General features: G+C 43.4%; 1 protein-coding gene across 2 annotated transcripts in view; it reads right to left on the bottom strand.

Moving 5' to 3' along the window:
* Positions 1 to 14,034, bottom strand: part of LOC147633940 (E3 ubiquitin-protein ligase UPL1-like) — a 63,487-nt gene extending 49,453 nt beyond the window's left edge. The window contains exons 1-10 of one of the 2 annotated variants that reach the window (XM_086805002.1): positions 13,524 to 14,034; positions 12,591 to 12,686; positions 12,267 to 12,473; positions 4,250 to 12,157; positions 3,857 to 4,174; positions 3,576 to 3,768; positions 3,232 to 3,494; positions 2,801 to 3,150; positions 276 to 1,374; positions 41 to 187 (exon numbers count right to left, since the gene is read on the bottom strand). In XM_086805002.1, coding sequence (XP_086661128.1) covers positions 41 to 187; positions 276 to 1,374; positions 2,801 to 3,150; positions 3,232 to 3,494; positions 3,576 to 3,768; positions 3,857 to 4,174; positions 4,250 to 12,157; positions 12,267 to 12,473; positions 12,591 to 12,686; positions 13,524 to 13,556 — 10,614 coding nt within the window. In that variant the 5' untranslated portion in view covers positions 13,557 to 14,034. The remainder of the gene's footprint in view (positions 1 to 40; positions 188 to 275; positions 1,375 to 2,800; positions 3,151 to 3,231; positions 3,495 to 3,575; positions 3,769 to 3,856; positions 4,175 to 4,249; positions 12,158 to 12,266; positions 12,474 to 12,590; positions 12,687 to 13,523) is intronic. The other variant, XR_015266949.1, reaches the window with a different exon arrangement.
* Between the last annotated feature and the right edge of the window lie 5,409 nt (positions 14,035 to 19,443).

Below are 19,443 nucleotides of genomic sequence, written 5' to 3' on the forward strand. Positions count from 1 at the left end.
ATGCCAGTTTTCCTGAGTTAGGATGGAAGTAGATGCACACCTCTAACATCCACTTCAAATTCTTGTAATAATCCGGATCCACAGCTTCGATATCATGGTAAGTTACTTTCACTCCTAATATATGCTTGTAAAAGGACCTTGTGAAATATACATCCAGCAGCTGGCCATCAAACAGTGCCTTTGCCACCTATTGCATGAATCAATATGCATCAATAAGAGCTCATCTTGAAATGCATTCAAAACAAGGGTGAGGTGGTATTGTTAAAGACACTTACCACACGTCCCACGAACTTGAAGTAAGATAAGTGCTCAGTTTGATAGACACTGTTCGGGTTGGGCTGGAACGTGGACTCATTCCCCACAGTGGTAAACAGCAGAGCTCCTTTATCAAAAATTACACGGGACAGCAGTTGATACCATTCCCTTGTAAGCCCACCAGCATCAATGCCCTCCTCTCCCTGGAATTGTACAGTCAGACGGCCTTTCAACTCTTCTACTGTCCTCATCCGTAGTTGATTGTAAGAGTCTTCCAGCACATAGGGCCGCCGAACACATATACGAAGCGGAGCATAATGCTGCTGCTCGTGCTGCTGCCTGATTCGAGCACGAAAATATGCTCTCTTGTTGTCGAAGTCAATCAACCTTGGAGTCTTCAACAAAAGAGAAAAAGACTTCTCCAGAAGAACAGGATTCTGACGCACAAAAGCATTCAGCATCTTCCGATGCTTTTCAGCAAACCTCAGAAACGCCATGTCTCCCTCCGTTCTTTTCTGAATGCTCAATGAAGAGCTGGTTGCTTCTTTGATTTCTCGGGCAGTTGCAATCCCAGGTTCTGGATGTACAGACTGGGAAGAGCTTGCCCTTAACTTTTCAGACAAGACAAAGAAAGCCTCCACAAAGGGCAGGACCCTCTGTGTTTCAGGTGGAAGAGGAGGAGCAACCACAGTACTGCCACCTGCAGTCGCTGCAATCACTGCACCTGAATATGCACAAGTAATACCTAAACAGCTTTCTAGCTTAGCTATACAGGAGCTAAGCCCCTGCCATAGAGGCTCTAGATCTATGTTCAATTCCCAAACTGTTGTTGAACCCTCTCCCTGATCTAAAACACCTTCTTTGTATCCCGGGTTTCCTGCTGCTGTCAGGTTACTCAGGCATTGTAGCACTCTCAAAATGGCTGCACCAGCCATGGAACTTGTGCTTAAAACCATACTCTCGGTATCGCCCAGGCTGCCAAGTTCAGAAATAGCTGGGCCACTGAGACTCCTGGCTGCATCTCCTAGCTCTGCTTTGAAGAGCCAGCGATGAGCTGAAGCAACATACGCTAATTTCTTGAGGACTTCTGCCACTCGAGAGTAAGCTGTCTCAGATAACCTGCACATTAATGATCAGGTTTGTCAGACATAAAATGTAATGAAACTTTCCCAGAATTACCAAAACTTCCACACCCTCCACAAAACTAACTATTATCATAACTTTTTTTAAATCATTCAGACACTGCATATGAAGTCCCAACAAAATATACAACATCCTCTTCATGAAATGCACAAAGAAGACTTTAAGACGACTCGTCATCAGTGACACTGCATATGAAGTCCCAACAAAATATACAGCATCCTCTTCGTGAAATGCACAAAGAAGACTTTTAAGGCTCCTAATCATCAGTGACCCACCTCCATCATGTGGTCAGACTGGACGCCAACGTCCAGTCCACACGGGCCGGACAGGCAGCAGCTGGGCAAGGCAGACAAGCACTGGTGCAGGCCAGCCAGCAATCGGAAAGGCAAGGCAGCTGTTGGAATCTTCGTTAGGGCTGGACAGGGCTCGGTTGGGTAGCCAGGAGGAGGTCGGGCGGTTGAGTAGCCCGACCCCTAGAAGGGACCCTAAATGGCTCTATAAAAAGGTGTGCTCCCCTCCTCGTTCAATCATCAGACATTCCGTCTTCAGCAGCACAATGTATCTCTCTTTTTTTATTTCAAGGTGCAGATACAAGTATGGGCTGGTAAGAGAGCTCCCTGGGCTGCAAAAGACTGAGTTGATCTCCATTTCAGAAATGGAGATTTGGTTATGTTGCTCTTCAAAAGAAATGCAGGGATCGACAGAGCCTCAAATGGTTATAGACAAAGCAGAGCAACCAATCGACAGAGCCTCAAATGGTTATAGACAAAGCAGAGCAACCAATGGATGGAAAGAAAGAGATTTCCCAGCAGTTGGGGACGTGATTAAGTATGTACCCAGCAAAGAGAGCTCCCTGGGCTGCAAAAGACTGAGTTGATCTCCATTTCAGAAATGGAGATTTGGTTATGTTGCTCTTCAAAAGAAATGAGGGATCAACAGAGCCTCAAATGGTTATAGACAAAGCAGAGCAACCAATGGATGGAAAGAAATAGATTTCCCAGCAGTTTGGGGACGTGATTAAGTATGTACCCAGCAAAGAGAACGTCATTGCAGACATTGAATCGGAAGGATTTCTCAGCTAAGATTCTATTTCACACGTGATAGCCTTCCCAAAATGCAGGAGGATCTCTTGAGTTTATCACCAGCAAGAAAAAGCTCAAATATAGAATAAATCATGTTGGGAGATCAAGAAGTAACACCAGGGTAGTCACCAACATTCACTAGATAAAGTATAAGCTATGAATCATTTTGCTGCATCATATGAAACATGCAAAGAAAAAATCATTTTTACACACTCCACTACTTGACTAACAAAAAGCCTGCATAAGAAAGACTTCCCTCTAGATTGAAAATAATGAAAAGAAAGGCATTTAACTATATTCATTAAGGGCTGAAGGCATACCCTTCCTGTGCAAGAAGTCTGCACAACTTGCGAAGTTCAAGTTCTGGAAGGCTTGATAAGATTTCCAATAGATCCATCTTTTGTTCTCTCCCAGAAGTCGACGGCTCTTGCAACTGCTGATTCTCACTACCTTCACCTTGTCGGGATGGCTCTGCATCAGATGAACCTCTCTCCATGGCTACATTTGCTTCCTGCCTCGAAGTTCCTGGAATATCTAAATTCGAAGGGTTGCCTTCAACAGCCTTATTCTCTGGGCCAGCTTTCACTGAATCCTCTTCTCTCTTAGATGGATCATGCAGGTCACACTTGGTGCTCATGTGATTTGTTACAACTTCAAGCAACACCATAAGCTGGTAAAGAAGTTCATAAGTCAGGCTTCAGCACATCAAAGCACATGCAAAAAATAGATAACACAAGAAGCAATCCAAAACCTGCTCAAGATGCGCACTGCTCCTAGAGTACAAGGGTTGGTTCAGTAACTTCAACAAGAGTATAAGAGGAATTTCTCCTTTTGAGCTGCTGTCTGCAGCTTCTGGGAGATCAATCAGCTTAGTTTTGCCTTTCTCCTTTTCTTCACTTACAAGGCTATTTCCAGCTGGTTTTAAGTAAGTGAGAAGATCAGCACCTGCCCCATGGTGTTTGCTAAGATGGGTAAGGATTTCCAACACACGCCTGGAAACCAGTGGAGGCACCCCTGCATGATCGGGTAACAAAAGTTGCATAAGCCTGTCTTCAAAAAAAGAGAAAAGATATGCACAAAGGCATCTGTGCCTACCATCAGATACTTGTGAGCGAGCATAGACCACATTCCATCGGCAGCCGTAGAGACGTGCCGTTTCAAAGTCACTTGAAGAAGGTTGTACTCCAGGCCTGAGCATGTCTAACAAGAGCTTCACTAAGCAAGTTCGTGTAACACTATGTGCACACAAGTTTAGTAAGAGTCGTTGTAAAAGCCCTTTGCCCAGAGGCTGCAAACAGAAACATGGAATCAAAGCAAAATCTTGCTAAGAAAAAAATCTTGATGTAGTAGTGATGCATGGCATTTTGAAAGAAAACCTGAGCCAGGTGCAACAACTGAAGCATGGACTTCAATCCAACCATATCTACCAGAGGCTTTCCTTCAACTTCTCTAAATTTCATGCCTGCATTTGCAAGCACTCCTGATCTCCTTGCCATTGACAAACCTCCTGTGCTTCCTACGGCACGATCCAGACCACCAGCGGGGTTATTCCTTCTGATCCCAAATCTGTTAGCACCTCCAAACAGCCCCCTAGCTTGATACTGGTTCATCGCCCGCTCACGTAGCAACTGCGCTTCAGCAAGAAGAGATGGAGGCAAGGCAGCCAGGACTTGTTCTGAGGAAGTTAAAAGTACCTGGTGCAAACAGGAAAATCAGACATTAACCAGCCATACTCACACCCCTGGCAAAGCCACCGGATTTAGCCTTACCTCTTCACGGAGCTCTGCTGGAAAAGTTGCAATGATGGACGCACTATCCATATCAACAGGTTGTCCTTCAACTTGCTGTGCCTGTATCAATCTCTGAGCACGCTGTTGCGCAAGAACTTCAGCTTGAATGTCTGGCGGAAGGGCGGCTAAAAATTCAGGGTCTATATCTTCTGTTGGCGGGGGAGGTGGAGGAAGGTTTGCAGCTCTAACACTTTGAGTTTCATGAGATGCTAGAACCTCTGCGCGAAGATAGTCAGGAAGGGCTTCTAAAAATGTTGGATCAATCGTGTTCATCTCTTGACCCCCTTCATGCCTAGTAGCATTTTCAGTCTGTCTGGCACTTCCATCTCCATCTCCATGTCCTGGCAGTTCAACATCATTTCCAGTTGCTGGGGAATGAGCACAAATTGCAGCCTCTTCAGCTTGCATTTCCTGATGCGCACCAAGCCCTTGCCTGTTACTAGTTTCCACTGGCCTGGATGGATCTATTTCCATATTTGTTTGAGCAACCTCTGAGGCTATACTCCTCTCTGGATCATCATGTATATCTGCTGCATCATGACCATAAGCACTGCCCATTTGTGCGTCCAGGCTACGAAGACTATCACATGCAGTTGCACCACTGTCTTGACTTCCTACCTCTGCATCCGTTGACAGTAATGCGCTCCTTTCGTCTTGCACTTGAATATTAGGGACAGCACTTTGATTTTCAAAAGGTGGAATGGGTGAGTCTCTGGTTGAACTTATTTGAGCTTCTGTTTGTGGATCAGCAGTAGCACTGCTGGGAGCACCTGCATCTGGTGGGCTCTGAGTCATCCTTTCTATTGTATCTGACTCCACTCCTTCCATATTTGCAGTATCCTGCACTTGCTCTGGTGCTTCTGCTGCTGCTGCAGGTGTATTATTATCAACCTGCTCTATCACCCCTGGGATGAGACTCCTTAAACGAGAAATATACTGCTCCTCAATGCTCCGTGCAACTGCTGCAGCATACACCCCTGCCTGCGGCTGGCCATCATCTGTCCATGTGCTTAAGCGGCTATCTGACCTGGCACCCCTTCTCCCAGTTAAATACCCAGGATCCATAGAAAAATCAAGCAATGGAGGAAGCGGCCTACCAACACCGCGCTCTCCAAAGGGGCGATTGCCTGTGCTATCTGACAAGACATGGTCATACATATAGAAGGGAGTCACATCAAATCCACCCACCCCCAGTAATGCATCAGCATTGCTTGTGATGCTGCCAGCTGCTGTCCACACTGCATTACTCCCTGCTCCTCCAGTTGATACTGATAAAGGCAGTCTTGTCAACAAAGGATGTTGAAAAGCCCCCCCACGATCTCCTCCCGATCTTTCAGAGAAGGGTCTGTATCCACCTGCAGGCCTGCGGCGCTCTACTACTGTTGACCTTCGAAAGGAACTAAATATCTCATTCATGCTCTGGAAAGGATCCCCTGGAAAGTCAACCAGGGGAGCAGATCCACCATGTCCTAAAACCTGCACATGATTAAGCCTTGTCAAGCCATCCCTCCATCGTACTTCTATGACACGATTCTCCTGCCAATCATCATCTTCTTCCTCCTCTTCAACCATATCATCACCATATTCATCACCAAGCCCATGATCCTCATGGTCTTCAATATCAGTGTCAGGGGGAGAAAGATGAGTGACACCCTCTGCTCCTTCCATCTCATCCTCATCTTCATCGTCTTCCTCCTCTTCACCATCATCTCCATCCATTTCTTCATCATCTTCATCTTGCCCATTTTCTGGCCTATGCTCTACCCTGAAGGTTATCTCTGCTGCAGCTGTTTCCCCTCGCCCGGGAGGATTCACAGAGGACTGCATGAAAACTTCTGCATCTGACTCCAAACGTATTCCATCTGTGATGTCAGCAACGCCTGGTGGATCTGATTCCATGATATTGTCAGTAACACTATGATTCTCTACAACTGCTGGCATGCATTCTTCGGCCATTCGCACTTCACCAAGATCCGGATCACTTACAGTAGGGGTCCCTCCACCTTGTCGAGAGCCATCGGGAGGCTGTCCTTCTACTGCATTGGTACCTTGAACTGGCGGTCTTTCCTCTACTGCCGCTTTTTTCTCACTCACTCCTGCATTTACATACAGCTGCTCCCCAGTAGATGCAGCTCTTGTTAATGCCTCCAATGCTTTAAGCACTGCATTGACCAGTTTGACCGCTTCTGGGTGGTCCAAATCAATCACTTGAAGAGTACTTGTTAATGACTGCACTAATCCAGCATCAATCATGGTTTTAGCCATATCGGTTGAAAATCCAGGAGCCTGAGCATTGTTAGATGCATGGGCAGATAGGATGATATTGACCAGAAAAACAAAAGCTCTCACTTTTCTACTAGGCGGCTGTAGTTTTTTCTCACCACCTCTCAGGACATTGTTTGTTGATAAGAATAATGCCCTGGAAATCTCAAAAACAATTCGCCTTCTCCCTTCTGCAGAGCGTACACAGACTGCCAGCAGGAAGTATGCAGCCTTATCTGAAAGCTTTTCTCTCCACTCATCCTCTGTCAGCTTTTCCGTCACCCTTTCAGCTGAGTAAGGAAGCAACCTGTGAAGGATATGGTACAAAAGACCGCCATGACCAATCATTTCTGAGCCTGCCACCCTGCCTTGGCTGCTTTCTGAATCCCGGCGTAGTACAACCCCAACTGCACCAGAGTACATCAAAAGAATTTCCATCATTAATTTTAAAATAAATGCCACCTTAGCTAAGCCAGCAGACCTTTCTGACAAGTCTCCCTGGCCATGCACAGCATTCTGATCGCACTTTGCTTTCCCTTTGTCACTGCTGCAATTTGCATCCTCAATCTCCATTGCTGTTGGAGAAACCGGAGCCGGAGAATGAAGCACCACTTCAAGCAGCTGATCTATAACTTGTGCAAAACTTTGGGGAACTTTCTTATGATGGCCTTTCATGAACTTGCTTGCAGGGTCTTGTGCTTTCAAATTCCCATCACTGCAAGATCTAGAGATTGCTCCAGAAAACAAAGCCTTGAATTTTTCTTTTTCTTTTTCCTTGTCATCCTTATCCCTTTCTTTTTCTCGATCCCTCTCTCTTTCTTTCTCCTTAGAAAGAATAATGTGAGGTTGTCCACCTACATTTTCAACCTGGCACACAGCTGCTGAAGCTAGCATGAAAATGGCTGGATTCCGTAAGACAACAGGCGCCAGTGCTGTCAAAAACATCCTAGGGGTTATGCGTCCATTGTGACGATGAGATGTTGCCATGAGTGTATGCCTTATCTCAAGCTCCATAGCTTGCTGTAAAGTCTGTGGATCCTCCAGAAGATGGCGGATGATCACAGCAGCAACACTATCAAAGCCTGGAAACAGAGATCGTCTTGGAAGACTCAAAATACCAGCCAAGCCCCCTGATTCAAGGAACTGCATTGCCACAGAATGTGTTTTAGTCAGCCTTGCACACAGCTGAAGAACAGCTTGCACTGTCATTGCTGGGATATGGGCGTTAAGAAAGTTGCAAGCAATTGTCATGGCACGGTGCTGCTCAATTAGTGTCATAAAGCCTGTGGATTTACCCAGCACACTGATAAAGGGGTCTGCATCTGTGTCATTTGCATTGTCAATGTTGAGGTCACTAGTCTCAGGCTTCTGTTCTGGAAGAGAACCTGAGCCACTAGCAGTGGTGATAGCAACAGGCTCTTGCTGGTCTTGTGGAACTTTTGGCTTGTACTGTAAAAAGAGATCTAAAACTAATAGCAAAGCTGTTGTCCATTTTGGAGCAGCAACTGAGGTCTCTAAGACCATCTGTGGGTTGAAAGTTGATAAGATGTCTAAAACAATAGAAACTAGGCCCTGCTCTGAAGCAAGTTCCCGTGCTGTACAGTCTTCATTCAGAACCAGTGCTAAGATGTGTGAAACAACAGAAAGCACACTAGCATCTGAATCCAGATCCTCCATTGGGCATGATTTGAGATGATTAATCAGATAAGTCACCACCCTGACACGGTCTTGACCCTTGTTGCGACTGCATATTGTCACAAGCAAGTCTGTGAGTGGAAATACAACAGCATCAGTATTCTGCAATAATGTAATGCAAGTGCCCAGCATGTCTTCCACTGGTGGAGCCTTAACAATATCTTCTTCAGATGTAATCTCTTTTCCTTTAGCAGCTTCAGCATCACCAGGAGCATCAGAACTCCCTAGAGAAAGTGCTAAAGCACGCGCCAGCTCATCATCCTCCTGCGGTTCCTCAGGATGGCTGAAAAGCCATTCCATGGCCATCTCAACACTGTTTGTCACTACCCGTCTTAGTGCCTCCTCGGCTCTCTCTCTGGAAAACCCCATTTCAACAATCATAGAAATAGAAGATTCATCAGGTGGAGGACCCAACACACGAGCACCAGCACTTCTTTGGTCATTCATGTCATTTATCCCAGAGTATATATGAGTAATAATTGAAGCAACACAAGTTATGAAACTCACACCACACTTTGCAAACAAGGGGTGATTCCAGACAGGAAGTATAACCTCCAACACCCGTGACTGTAACCTTTGTACTAAAGCTTCTGGCTCCCTTGGAATAGGCACAGTTCCCCCAGCAACTTGCTGAACCAGCATTTGAGCCATTGGTTGAGGAGACAACAGCAACGTGGGTGTAACCAGATGTTCCATTAGCTTTGCATAGCTTTGCAATGTTTCCAACAAGCATGCGTTTCTGTTGGACCCACTTTCACTATCATTGATGTCTGCCTTGCAAACCCCATCCTCCATGGGCAGATCAGATGCTTGTAAAACTGTCCAAAGTACTTGGCTGATGCCTTCGAAAGTTTCAAGGAGTCGTCCCAAAGCATCATATGCATAGAAATTATTTATGAGAAGCATATTGCAAGTATGCCTGCGACTGTCAAACAATATTAGCAATATGTCATCGACCAGTTTCTGGAGATACCGACATTTGGATATCTCCAGCTGTGAAGAGCCATACCCACCATCAAAACTCAAGTTCTCATATAGGAGCTTTGCAATAGCTGCAGCAACTGCCTTTGCAGCTGATCCAGGGGCCACGACATCATCACGTCGGCGAGAGGGCACTACCATTGACTTTCCCAAAGCCACACACAAGCCACGAGCAGAAGATACAAGCCGTGTCATCACCTCATAGTTTACAGAGTCAGGAGATTTGCGCTTCACAACTTCCAGTGACTGTGACCCCTCTCCACCATTAGAAGGCCCCTCAATATCAAGCTGTGGAGCTTGAGCTGGAGGATGCCGTGCAAGACGACGTAGCCGCTGTGAAAACAAATCAGCCACTGCACCCTGTTCTCTTCGTGTTCGACGATGAAATCCATCCCCAGCTGAAATCATAGGGAAAAAATCAGGCTCTGTATCCCAATGAGAGCTTGGACCATCCCGTATGGACACGGGATTCACATACTGCACAGCAGGAAAGACCCCAGAATCCTCCTCACCTTCCCTGCCACCAGATCCTTGAGAACTAACTGCTGCAACAGCATTCCCTGTCTCTTCTCTCTTTAACTCAGCTTTTGCATCATCAAACAAAGAAATCTGCCAAAGAACTTCTCGATAAACCTTGCCAATGTCGTACAGAACATCAACCCCATCAGCACTTAGCTCAGTCATCATAGTATTTGTGCTCCTTACCAACACCGAAGAGAGAGAGAGATAAAGCTCTGTTGACGAAAGGGACCATATAAGCTTTGCCCTTTCCACGGTGTCCAAATCAGAAAGCTTGGCACCAGCCAACAAATTCAATGCTTCTAGAGTAGAAGTGAGGCTCTCATGTAAGGCACCACAAATAGCACGAGAAAGCGGGATGGCATGCGGTGGTGAAAAGGCCCTGAAAGCTGAAGACATGCTATGAGCAACCGAGGATCCCCCAAATGACATCGGTAGATTAGGCAGTGAGTAAAGTTTCAATATAGCTTCTATTCCTTTCTTTTCAACAAATACTCTGCTTGTATCTGCATTTTGCAGAAGTGCTTCCAGCAATCTTGCAGCATTGTGGATGTACTCCAGAAGGTATGCCTCACCATTTGCAGTTTCAGAAGTAGCTGCTTCAGACTGCTGTTGCGTAACCCCATCTGAGTCTGCTTCCATGGGAACAGGGGCATCTACATCATTCTCTTCATGTGAAGGTTCTGAAGCAACATCACTTATGCCTCCAATCGCAGCAATTGTTTTCAATATCTCTATGCAAGCATCTATACCATCTCCCCGTAAAGTTGGTGCATGGCGCATCAGTTCATCCAACCCAGAGGCTAATAAACTAGGAGTTTCATTTGCCAAAGCTCGAAGATACATCTTGGAAGTAAAAATCTTGATAAAGCAGCCCAGAGCATTCCGGTCCTTAACAGCCTGCAAGCCTGTGTTGTTTAAGCATAAGGCATCAAGGCTGTGGGGTATGCAACTCACAGCCTCAGAGGACGGCAGCACTCCATCAGTGATTGCATCCAGAAATGCCGCCGGCAAACCTGCGGAATCAAGAGCTGGAAAGCATGTTGGATCCTTGTGGATGAGATCACTCATCAGTGATGCCGCTAGTGAGAAAACACCACCACCAAACTCTTTGGCATGCCTAAAAACTGTGCACAGACAAGAGGGCAATGCATTCTCTTCAGAACCATGGCTTCTTGCAGCATTGCCTGGTGCATAGGTTCCCAAAGAAATTGCTCGAAGCAAAACTTTAAGCAGCAACCTTGATTGGAACGAGACTGCTGTCTCTGATGGCAGAGCTAAGCTTTGCTGCTCATTTACATCATCACGAGCAGGCAGTTTGCCTTTCTCCAAGCAAACTGATTCTTCCTGACACCTATTTGCATCCTCTTCTACACAGCGAATCTCAGACTTAAACCTTTTAATGGCATCATCCAGCCCTCCCAGGTCTCTAAACAAAGTTGCAGCTGGGTTGCTGTAGTCCATAAATGCTTCCAGAATATGTACACTTGAAGCAACTAAGTGTGTATGTAGAGGATTCATGTCCTTTAGAAAGGGAAGTAGGGTAGGTATAAGACCAGACTCCCTTAAAGCGGCACATCCAGCAGACGTAGATACTAAAACTGTGACAAGAAAGAGAAGGGCCTCCACAAATGAGACTGAGCAATTAAGGTTTGTGCCACTCAAGCAACTGACAGCTTTTTGCACAAGAGTAGGTAATATTCCACGATTTCCCCCTGCACTAATGGCACTAAGAACACTCGACTGGCGAGGTCGATCTTGAGCCTGTGCTGCTAAAGCAAGAATTGCTAGTAAGCGAATGTCTTCAGGCACTGTATCCTCGCAGTGCAGCAGTGCTACAAGTTCATTCACAAACTCGGGCTCGTTGCTGAAGAAAGCAGACAAATCCTCAGGATCAGGATTTGACTGCAGCAGAATGGTAAAAGCCAGGAGTCGAATGCAGAGGTACTGCCTGCGAGCATGCAAATGAGAAAATGATCTTGCAAAACGGAGCCGTGTCAAAAGGGAAAACCTAAGATTGGATGGCACTTTAAACTCAGAAACTAGCTCCCACAACAAATCAAGATCACTTCTGCATTCACTGTGTAGGTCCTCCTTGTGAATAATCTTCAATCCTGATGCCCCATGATCACTCCCTTCGGAGTCCAATTCTGGTGATGCATCTGAATAAAACTCAAAGTGAAGGTTAGAGCCCAGCCTCAGAGCATTCAGATCACACCCATCCTCCACTGCACAAGCCACTAGCCCAAGACCCTCTTCTTTACCCCCCCACCCTTGAGAAAGGGCAAATAAGCATGTGTTTAATGTCTGATCTCCATGCCATCGAACTGCACGATTAGACTGTACTGGCTTTTTCACAAAAGCAGCAAGGGTTTGCAATGAAGCTATCACGATGTCAGTATCTGTGGAAGCAAGGAGGGAGGATAGATGCTGTCCAAGAGAAAAAGTGATTTTAATACCGACAAACAATGTGCATCTATTTGCTGGTCACAAAAAAAAAAAAAACACAGCACATAAATTTCAAGATGTTCATGCGCACCTCATAAGAGCTGTAGCAGTGTTTGTTGATGCAATTGTCTAAGATAATGCGAGTCACCCTGAGAACCTGCAAGACAGCTTCCTTTGGGAATGGAGGAACAGCTTGACTGAATTCCCCTTCTAACTGAAGATCCTTCCTTGGTTGAACATGCCTTTCAAAATATGAATCAAAGTGATTCATGAGTTCAACCCAGTGATAAAAGTCCCCCTGCATACCGACAAGAATTTGTAAAGACGATGAGAAATAAGTTATAAAAACACAGCCCCATAGAGTGGCAACAAAGTACACTGATTCGATAATTGACTAATGCATTTGATCAGTTACCTTGTCATACTCCCAATTGAATCTGGCAAGGGGAACTTCTATGCTCTCCAATGGAAGACTGGTCACACTGCTGATAAATGACTGAACTTTTAAGGGCTGCCACATGACAAATTCAGCTTTCATCAAAGTGTGAACCAACCTTATCGACCAAAAAAGAATCCAGTCTTGAGGGTTGATAAGGTATTCAAAAGCTAGTAACCACTGTACCAATTGTGATCGTTATCATGATGAAGACAGGACCACCACCGAAGCAAAGAGGTAAAGTGGATACCTTCACTTTAAAGCATCATACAATGATCATGACAACACTGACACAATGGATATCTTTACTAATATGGCCAGAATCGTCATAGTACATGCATATGCAAGTTCATGCCCCCAACACGATAGATATCTTTACTTCCATGGCCACAACTACCATCATACATATATATCCTTAAGGCCAGTTCATACCCCTCCCTGGCCATTCCTTTCCCCACATCAAAAAGATGCATAAACCCGCAAGCTGCAATCCCATTCTAGGGGATGGTGTCAGCTGGTGCCTCGTGAGTGCAAGTCCCAGGGTCTAAGCTAAAGATGGAAAAGTTAACATTTGTCTAAGCTAAGGATGGCAAGGTTAACAATTTTGAACCCAGCCATGAGTGTCATGTTTGAATCGCATGGGGTTGCAAGCATTTGTGCGTTCTTGTTCATAATAGAAGTGTATTTTGTTGCAAATTTGCAATCACACAATCCCATAAAACAAGCGATCATAAAACTCCGTTGAAAGTAATGTAGAGCTATGGTACTTCTGCAATACTAATTTCAAAATTCTCCTTCACAGATAAAAACCAAAAAGCCAAAAAGCTAAGTGAAAGCAAAATTCATATCAAAGAGAGATTTTTCTTCTGCTTGATCATCAGAAAGATACACAAAAAAACAAGGAACACATACCACTTCAACACCCCGTTTCTTCTTCGCTTTCATGGTGGGATCTGGCTATGGCGAGTTGTTGGATTAGTCAGCACAAGAAAACTCCACGGCCACGGAGCGTACCATCAGAAGCACGGTTCGCGGCTGCAGGAAATGCAGATCGCTGGGTGACTAGGGTTCAAGGTCTCCTTTGTCTTCTCTTTTCTTCAGTAGTTGCCGTCGCGGCAAGCTGTGGCTACGGCTGTGGCGATAAGTGTTTCAAAGGTCTGTTTTTCTTTCTCTTCTCTGAAAGCCTGGGGTTCGATGACTGTTTTTTCACGTTTCTTCTCAATCTCGGTCGTAGGTTGCCCTAAAGCAAGCTATGGCTATGGCTGTGGCTGTGGCAAGGGCAAAACCATGAATAGGATGAAAAGCAAAGAAAGGCGTTCGTTCTTATAGTGTGTGTATGTTTGCGTGAGGGGCAGGACAGCCAAAAAAAAAAATAGAGAGAGAAAAGAGAGAGAGAGAGAGAGCGCGCTAACATTTAAGTCCCTCAATGCCTTGCCCTCCCTTGCTATTTTGAGGCCTTAGTTCTAAGGTTAAATTTCTTTTCATCAAAACCATGCCTCTAGTTTCATTAATTTTCTCGGACCATAAAGTACTAACTAATCAAGAATACCTTAGTGCTCAAACTTGAGTGACATGTTTTAGCAATTTTTCTTCCTAAGCTAATTGTTAAAAAGTGCCGATAGCCAACCTTCTCTGTGTGTGTGGGTGGAATGTGCGGAGGTGCACGCACCCGATCGTAGTAATTGAAGCATCTGACTTCTAACGCAGAATACCCGGAGTTTAGCTAGTATCTCTTGCACTTCAGTGCTATCATATAGATCATACATGGCATGTCAGTGTGGATGTGATGTTTTACCCCTCTCTCTCTCTCTCTCTCTCTCTCTCTCTCTCTCTCTCACACACACACACAACCCTCAAAAGGATCTACGATTGTACCTTTTTTGCACTCAAAATAGCAAATCTCCTAGACAACAATTTATGAATTGCTTTATGTTTAAATATACAAGAAGGAATCCCATTTTTTTCTATTTTGAAAGTTACACAAACCTGATACGTGTGGGGGGGGGTAAGTTTTACTTCAAATACATCCTTACTACCTTCAAGTTATTAAATTTTTATAAGGTGTGGTTTTTCTTGCGCTTCTTTTTTATTTACAATTAGCACTCTTTTTATATTTATGTGCTTTATTCTTTAGTTTGTTTCAACACACAATTTTAAAAATGTGCTAGTTGTAGGTTTTAGGATGACCCTTTCCAGTATAAAGACATGTATTCTACCATCAAACTTTTTAGATGACTTTTGCTCCCTCAAATGATTCTACTTATTACTTTCTGTGATTCGATATTTGTTTGGTTATTGAAAGACAAATTTAAGTGGGGTGAACAACATTAGGATGCATTTGTGCATGCACTCATGTGTGAGTAGGAGTGCACTATAATGCAAAGTAGGTGTTTAAATTGAGCAACGAAACTGAGCCCAAATGTTGTGCTACATAGTTAGTCGTATTATTGTACATCCTCATTATTCATTTCTTTGCTTAGTTGATCTTTTCAAATATAAGGGTATTTACCACAAATAAATTAAACACAATAGTTTTTGCTTCTCTACTTGTCCCTTACGTACGCTCTTTCTATTTTAAGGTCCTTGTTCTAAGCTTTGATATCTTTAGAATATTAAAACATTCATTTTAACTTTTTTATGGCCCCTTTATCCAAATTCCTATTTATCCCAAGATGCCTTTAGTGGGTAAATGACATATGGAGCTAGTGAGAGTGATGTCTTTCTAAGCTGCTTAATTAAAATTGAAAGTTGTATTACATATATGGTTTGTTCACATAAAGTGAAATAAAGCTACTAGATTGACTAGTATTGACCTAAATGGCTTAATTAAAACCAAAAGCTATCTTACATGTAGGTTTGTTCACATCAATTGAAATAAAGTTACTAGATAAAACCTTGGGTACTAGTATTGATCAAAATTTGTCATAGATTTGTGGTGAATGATTTTTATAATAATGAAGAATATATTTCAAAACTTAAAGTATACAAGCAAGGATGTGTGGGCCAGCAAGGCAATAAGACTTATCATTTTCTTTCCTTTTCCTTTGTTAAAATCCTATCACTTTTAAAGTGTGGCCTTTCAACACAAAAGAAAGCTTCTTGTTTACTTCTTTTTTCTTCCTTTTATATTGCTTACCTTCAAGCACAAGACCAAGGAGATTCATTGTCTCTTTCTCTCTTGAATAATCCTTTACTAACCTTGCATGCTTCCTATCTTTCACTGCATTATGATGATTTGCATTTCTTGTATGCCGTTTTATTATTTTGCTCATCTTCGATGAGTTATTTATTATGAGAGCATAATTATTTGGCTACATACGCAACACCAAAGTGGCTTTTTTACATTTTACTTTAAAAATTTGGGTAATAGCTTACAAACAAGTACAAGGGCCCCTTCCAAATTATTGATGTTGAAGGTGCCACATAAGCCCCAAGTCACTCAACAAAGTGAAATGAGCATCATAAACAACTAACAACTTTAATGCCACGGTGGGTGGTGACCGATCTTTTAGGAGCTAGATTACATGATAATATAGCTACAAAATTAGGGCATATCAATGGCTAAGAGGAATTGACCAAAGCATAATATGCCATTATTGACATATAATATACCAAATTTGTGACCTTGCATGTAGGCAATAAGATAAATAATAGTTTAAATAAATAATAAAATTATCATATATAAGTGGTGTAAGCTAAAAGACATGCTTCTTGTTACCTACATCCATCAAAGCAAGAAGTAACAAAAGTTGGTTTTTCTAGGGACTTCATGTGAGCCTAGACTCTACCTTGGGAAAGCATATTAATAAGTAGCAACCATCTGATGTAAGTAGAAGTGAATCTTTGCTCAAGGATCTCAACTCGAGATTTAGCACTTGTGTTTAAAATCAAAAATCAAGGAGTTTATAAAGACGAAGGATTCTATGGGATGATCGACATAAGGGACTCAATTAAGCTATCAAGAAAAGGAAGGTGGAAAGCTTTAGATTTGTTAGAATCTTATGTTATGAGAATCACTTATCATTAAGAGCTTGCACATTTTTTTTTGAAACAGAGTGGAAGCCATCTTGGAAAGGACATCACATAGCTAGCAGATAAATTATAGGTAGACATGGTAGTTTTCTTAGTTAGTTGACAACAATGTGGTATGCTAAGAGCTCCATAGTTGGCACTTTTTTTGCTTGCATGCTAGCTAGGTGGTTGACGTTAATTATTGTTGAGATATGTATGCTAATATTAGGCACCTTAATATAATTTTTGCCAAAAGGATAAATAACTAGATTTAATGCTAAGAAGATATCTATATAAAATATTTGGCACCAAAAGTCTTTAATAAATTAATTATTGCACAAAGAATTAATGAGGAAAAAATGATTGGTAATTTAATGGACAAAAGTGTAGTTATTCGGTAGAAATTGACTGCTAGCAGGGGTGTGTGTGTGTGTGTGTGTGTGCACTAATCCTTCCCTAGGAGACAGTGCTTAATGGGGTCAAAACGAAGTCATCACCTATCACATCAATATCATCTTCATCTACTATTAGTGATCCAATAGAAGCAAGGGCATCTGCAAGCCCTTTAACCTTCACTCAGTAAATATTTATACTTAGCTTCCCTTTAGTCACATTATGCAGCTCCTATACATCTTTCGAGCTTGAGCATTTATATTGTGCATCTTCACTAAGGTGTCCCAAGCCTCCTTCAGTGTTTATGCATAATCATAAAGACTCCCACGTTGAAAACCAACTAATATAGCACCTTTTGGCTCTTTCATGCCATGCTTTATATGCCTACACACACTAGCTGTGGGGTGGGATTTTCTTCAGCAATCTGTGACTCCTTTTCATCTATATGTCCTATTGGTCCTCCAGCATGTTAAAATCTTCACTTATGCACCAAAAATCTACTTGGGGAAGAAGAGCTTATCTCACCTAGGCCCAAAAATTAGTCTGCCCCACCACCTTATTGGGGGCATAAATGTTGAGGAAACCCACTCGATCCTCCCCAAACCTAACAATAATCCACTATGACCTCCCATGAACAATGATGCCTGAATCTAGAATAGACAAAAGCATTTGCTCAATGATCAAAATGCATGCCCCTCCCTGATTCCCCTTAGGGCCAAAAGCTGGGGACACCAAAGAGTATGGTTGCGTCCAAGCAAAATCTTTCTGCATTTATAGGTACACCTTACCGAAAGATAATGTTCTTACAGGAACAAAAGATCAACTAGGCCTCCTACACGAGCTCTTGGAGAAGCACTCTTCGCTTCTGTGATAGAAGTGCCCCCCCCCCCAATCCTGTGGACATTCTAAGAGATGATCTGCATCACTAAGGATGGGGGAGTGGGACCTGCTTAGGACACCCTCTCCTCTAGAGATGAGCTTCGAGCTCAGTTTGGAGGGGGGGATAATCACAGTGTTTGACTGAGGCTAGATGGGGGCCAAGTGATCCCTGATCTTGTCCTCCATAAAGCTCCAGTTCGCTCTGGCCCTATGGTACACCTGCTCTATGTTGCATCCATTGCAATAAAGTAGAGCAAGGGCTTCAAGGGAGGAAAATATATAATGTCATCTCCAAGCTTGGGGTGTGAATGTCTCCATCCTAACATCGGAGGCAGGATTGTGCTAACTCCATGCAGGCCATGACCCTAAAGTGGGAGATAATGTTGACTAGGTGGCTACTCCTAGGTGCTAAGCTAGGGAGACTGCATGGGAATGAACGGTGGAGGAGGCTGACTCATATCGTCCCCCTCAGATGCATCTCATCTAGCACCATGTGGCACTTACCCTCCCAACCCTTTTCTCCACCTTTGATCAGAAGCTTTGTAAGCTATAAGGTGGGCACTATCCCTCTTCTATGACACCGATAACTAATTGGTGCATAAGCTACAAGAAGATGTAGATGAAGACAACAAAGATAGGGACATTGCCTCCTCCTCTTCCATTATCTTGGACGATGTTGAGATGTAAAGCATTTTGGAATACATCCAAGGGCTAGCGGCCACCAAGAATACATCCAAGGGCTAGCAGCCACCAAGAAGGCCTAGCACAACTCTTTTTGGAAGGTGTTGTCCACCCCCCCATCATCCAGCCCCAATAGGAGCACATTCTATGGGACCACACAATGTAGCTGTGTTATGAGACTGACATGTAACACTAAAAGGTAAGAGTAGGAAAGATTATTTATATGTAAAAGGTTGCATATAAACAAGGTTCAAGGGATTTCAAATAGGAAATACCTAAGCAATGGTTAATAGGAATTAAAGTTAAAGTGAAAAAGGAAGTAGATGGTGCACAATGGAAGCCCAAGTGACACATGGGTAGTTGAAGAGGCATTGGGCAAGGAAAAGGCAATGTCTAGCCAATGAAAGGTCAAGGGGCTAAAGCTGGAAGGTCATGCACCATCTAGGTCTATATAACCATCAGGTAAGGGACTATTTGGGATATGGTTGGGTGGAGAATCAAGGTTCTAGTCTTACAAGTCCTCAAGCTTATAATGCAAGGAGCATTACATTGGTATTAGAGCTAGCATTAGGGACTCTTCATGCTTCTCGACGATGAACACAACAAATGGATAAGTTATCTTTTGCTCTTTTTAGTAAGAGGATAAGGTGCTCTTCTTCATCTTTTTTCTATATTATTTTGATATAAAGTTTGAATAGCCATAGGGCAATTATGGTATGGTTTCTCTTTGGAAAAACAAAGGAAAGTTTGAAGTTTTGATTATCAAACTTTGCAATGGATTTATTGAGGATTGCAAGACTTTTCAACCAATTTATCATATTCATTCTTGGTTCTCTTGTAAACGTCAGAAGGACGTCCTCTATAGAAG

This window comes from Cibotium barometz, chromosome 11 (assembly GCF_041138505.1).
Source record: "Cibotium barometz isolate CiBa-2024 chromosome 11, ASM4113850v1, whole genome shotgun sequence".
NCBI lineage: Eukaryota > Viridiplantae > Streptophyta > Polypodiopsida > Cyatheales > Cibotiaceae > Cibotium > Cibotium barometz.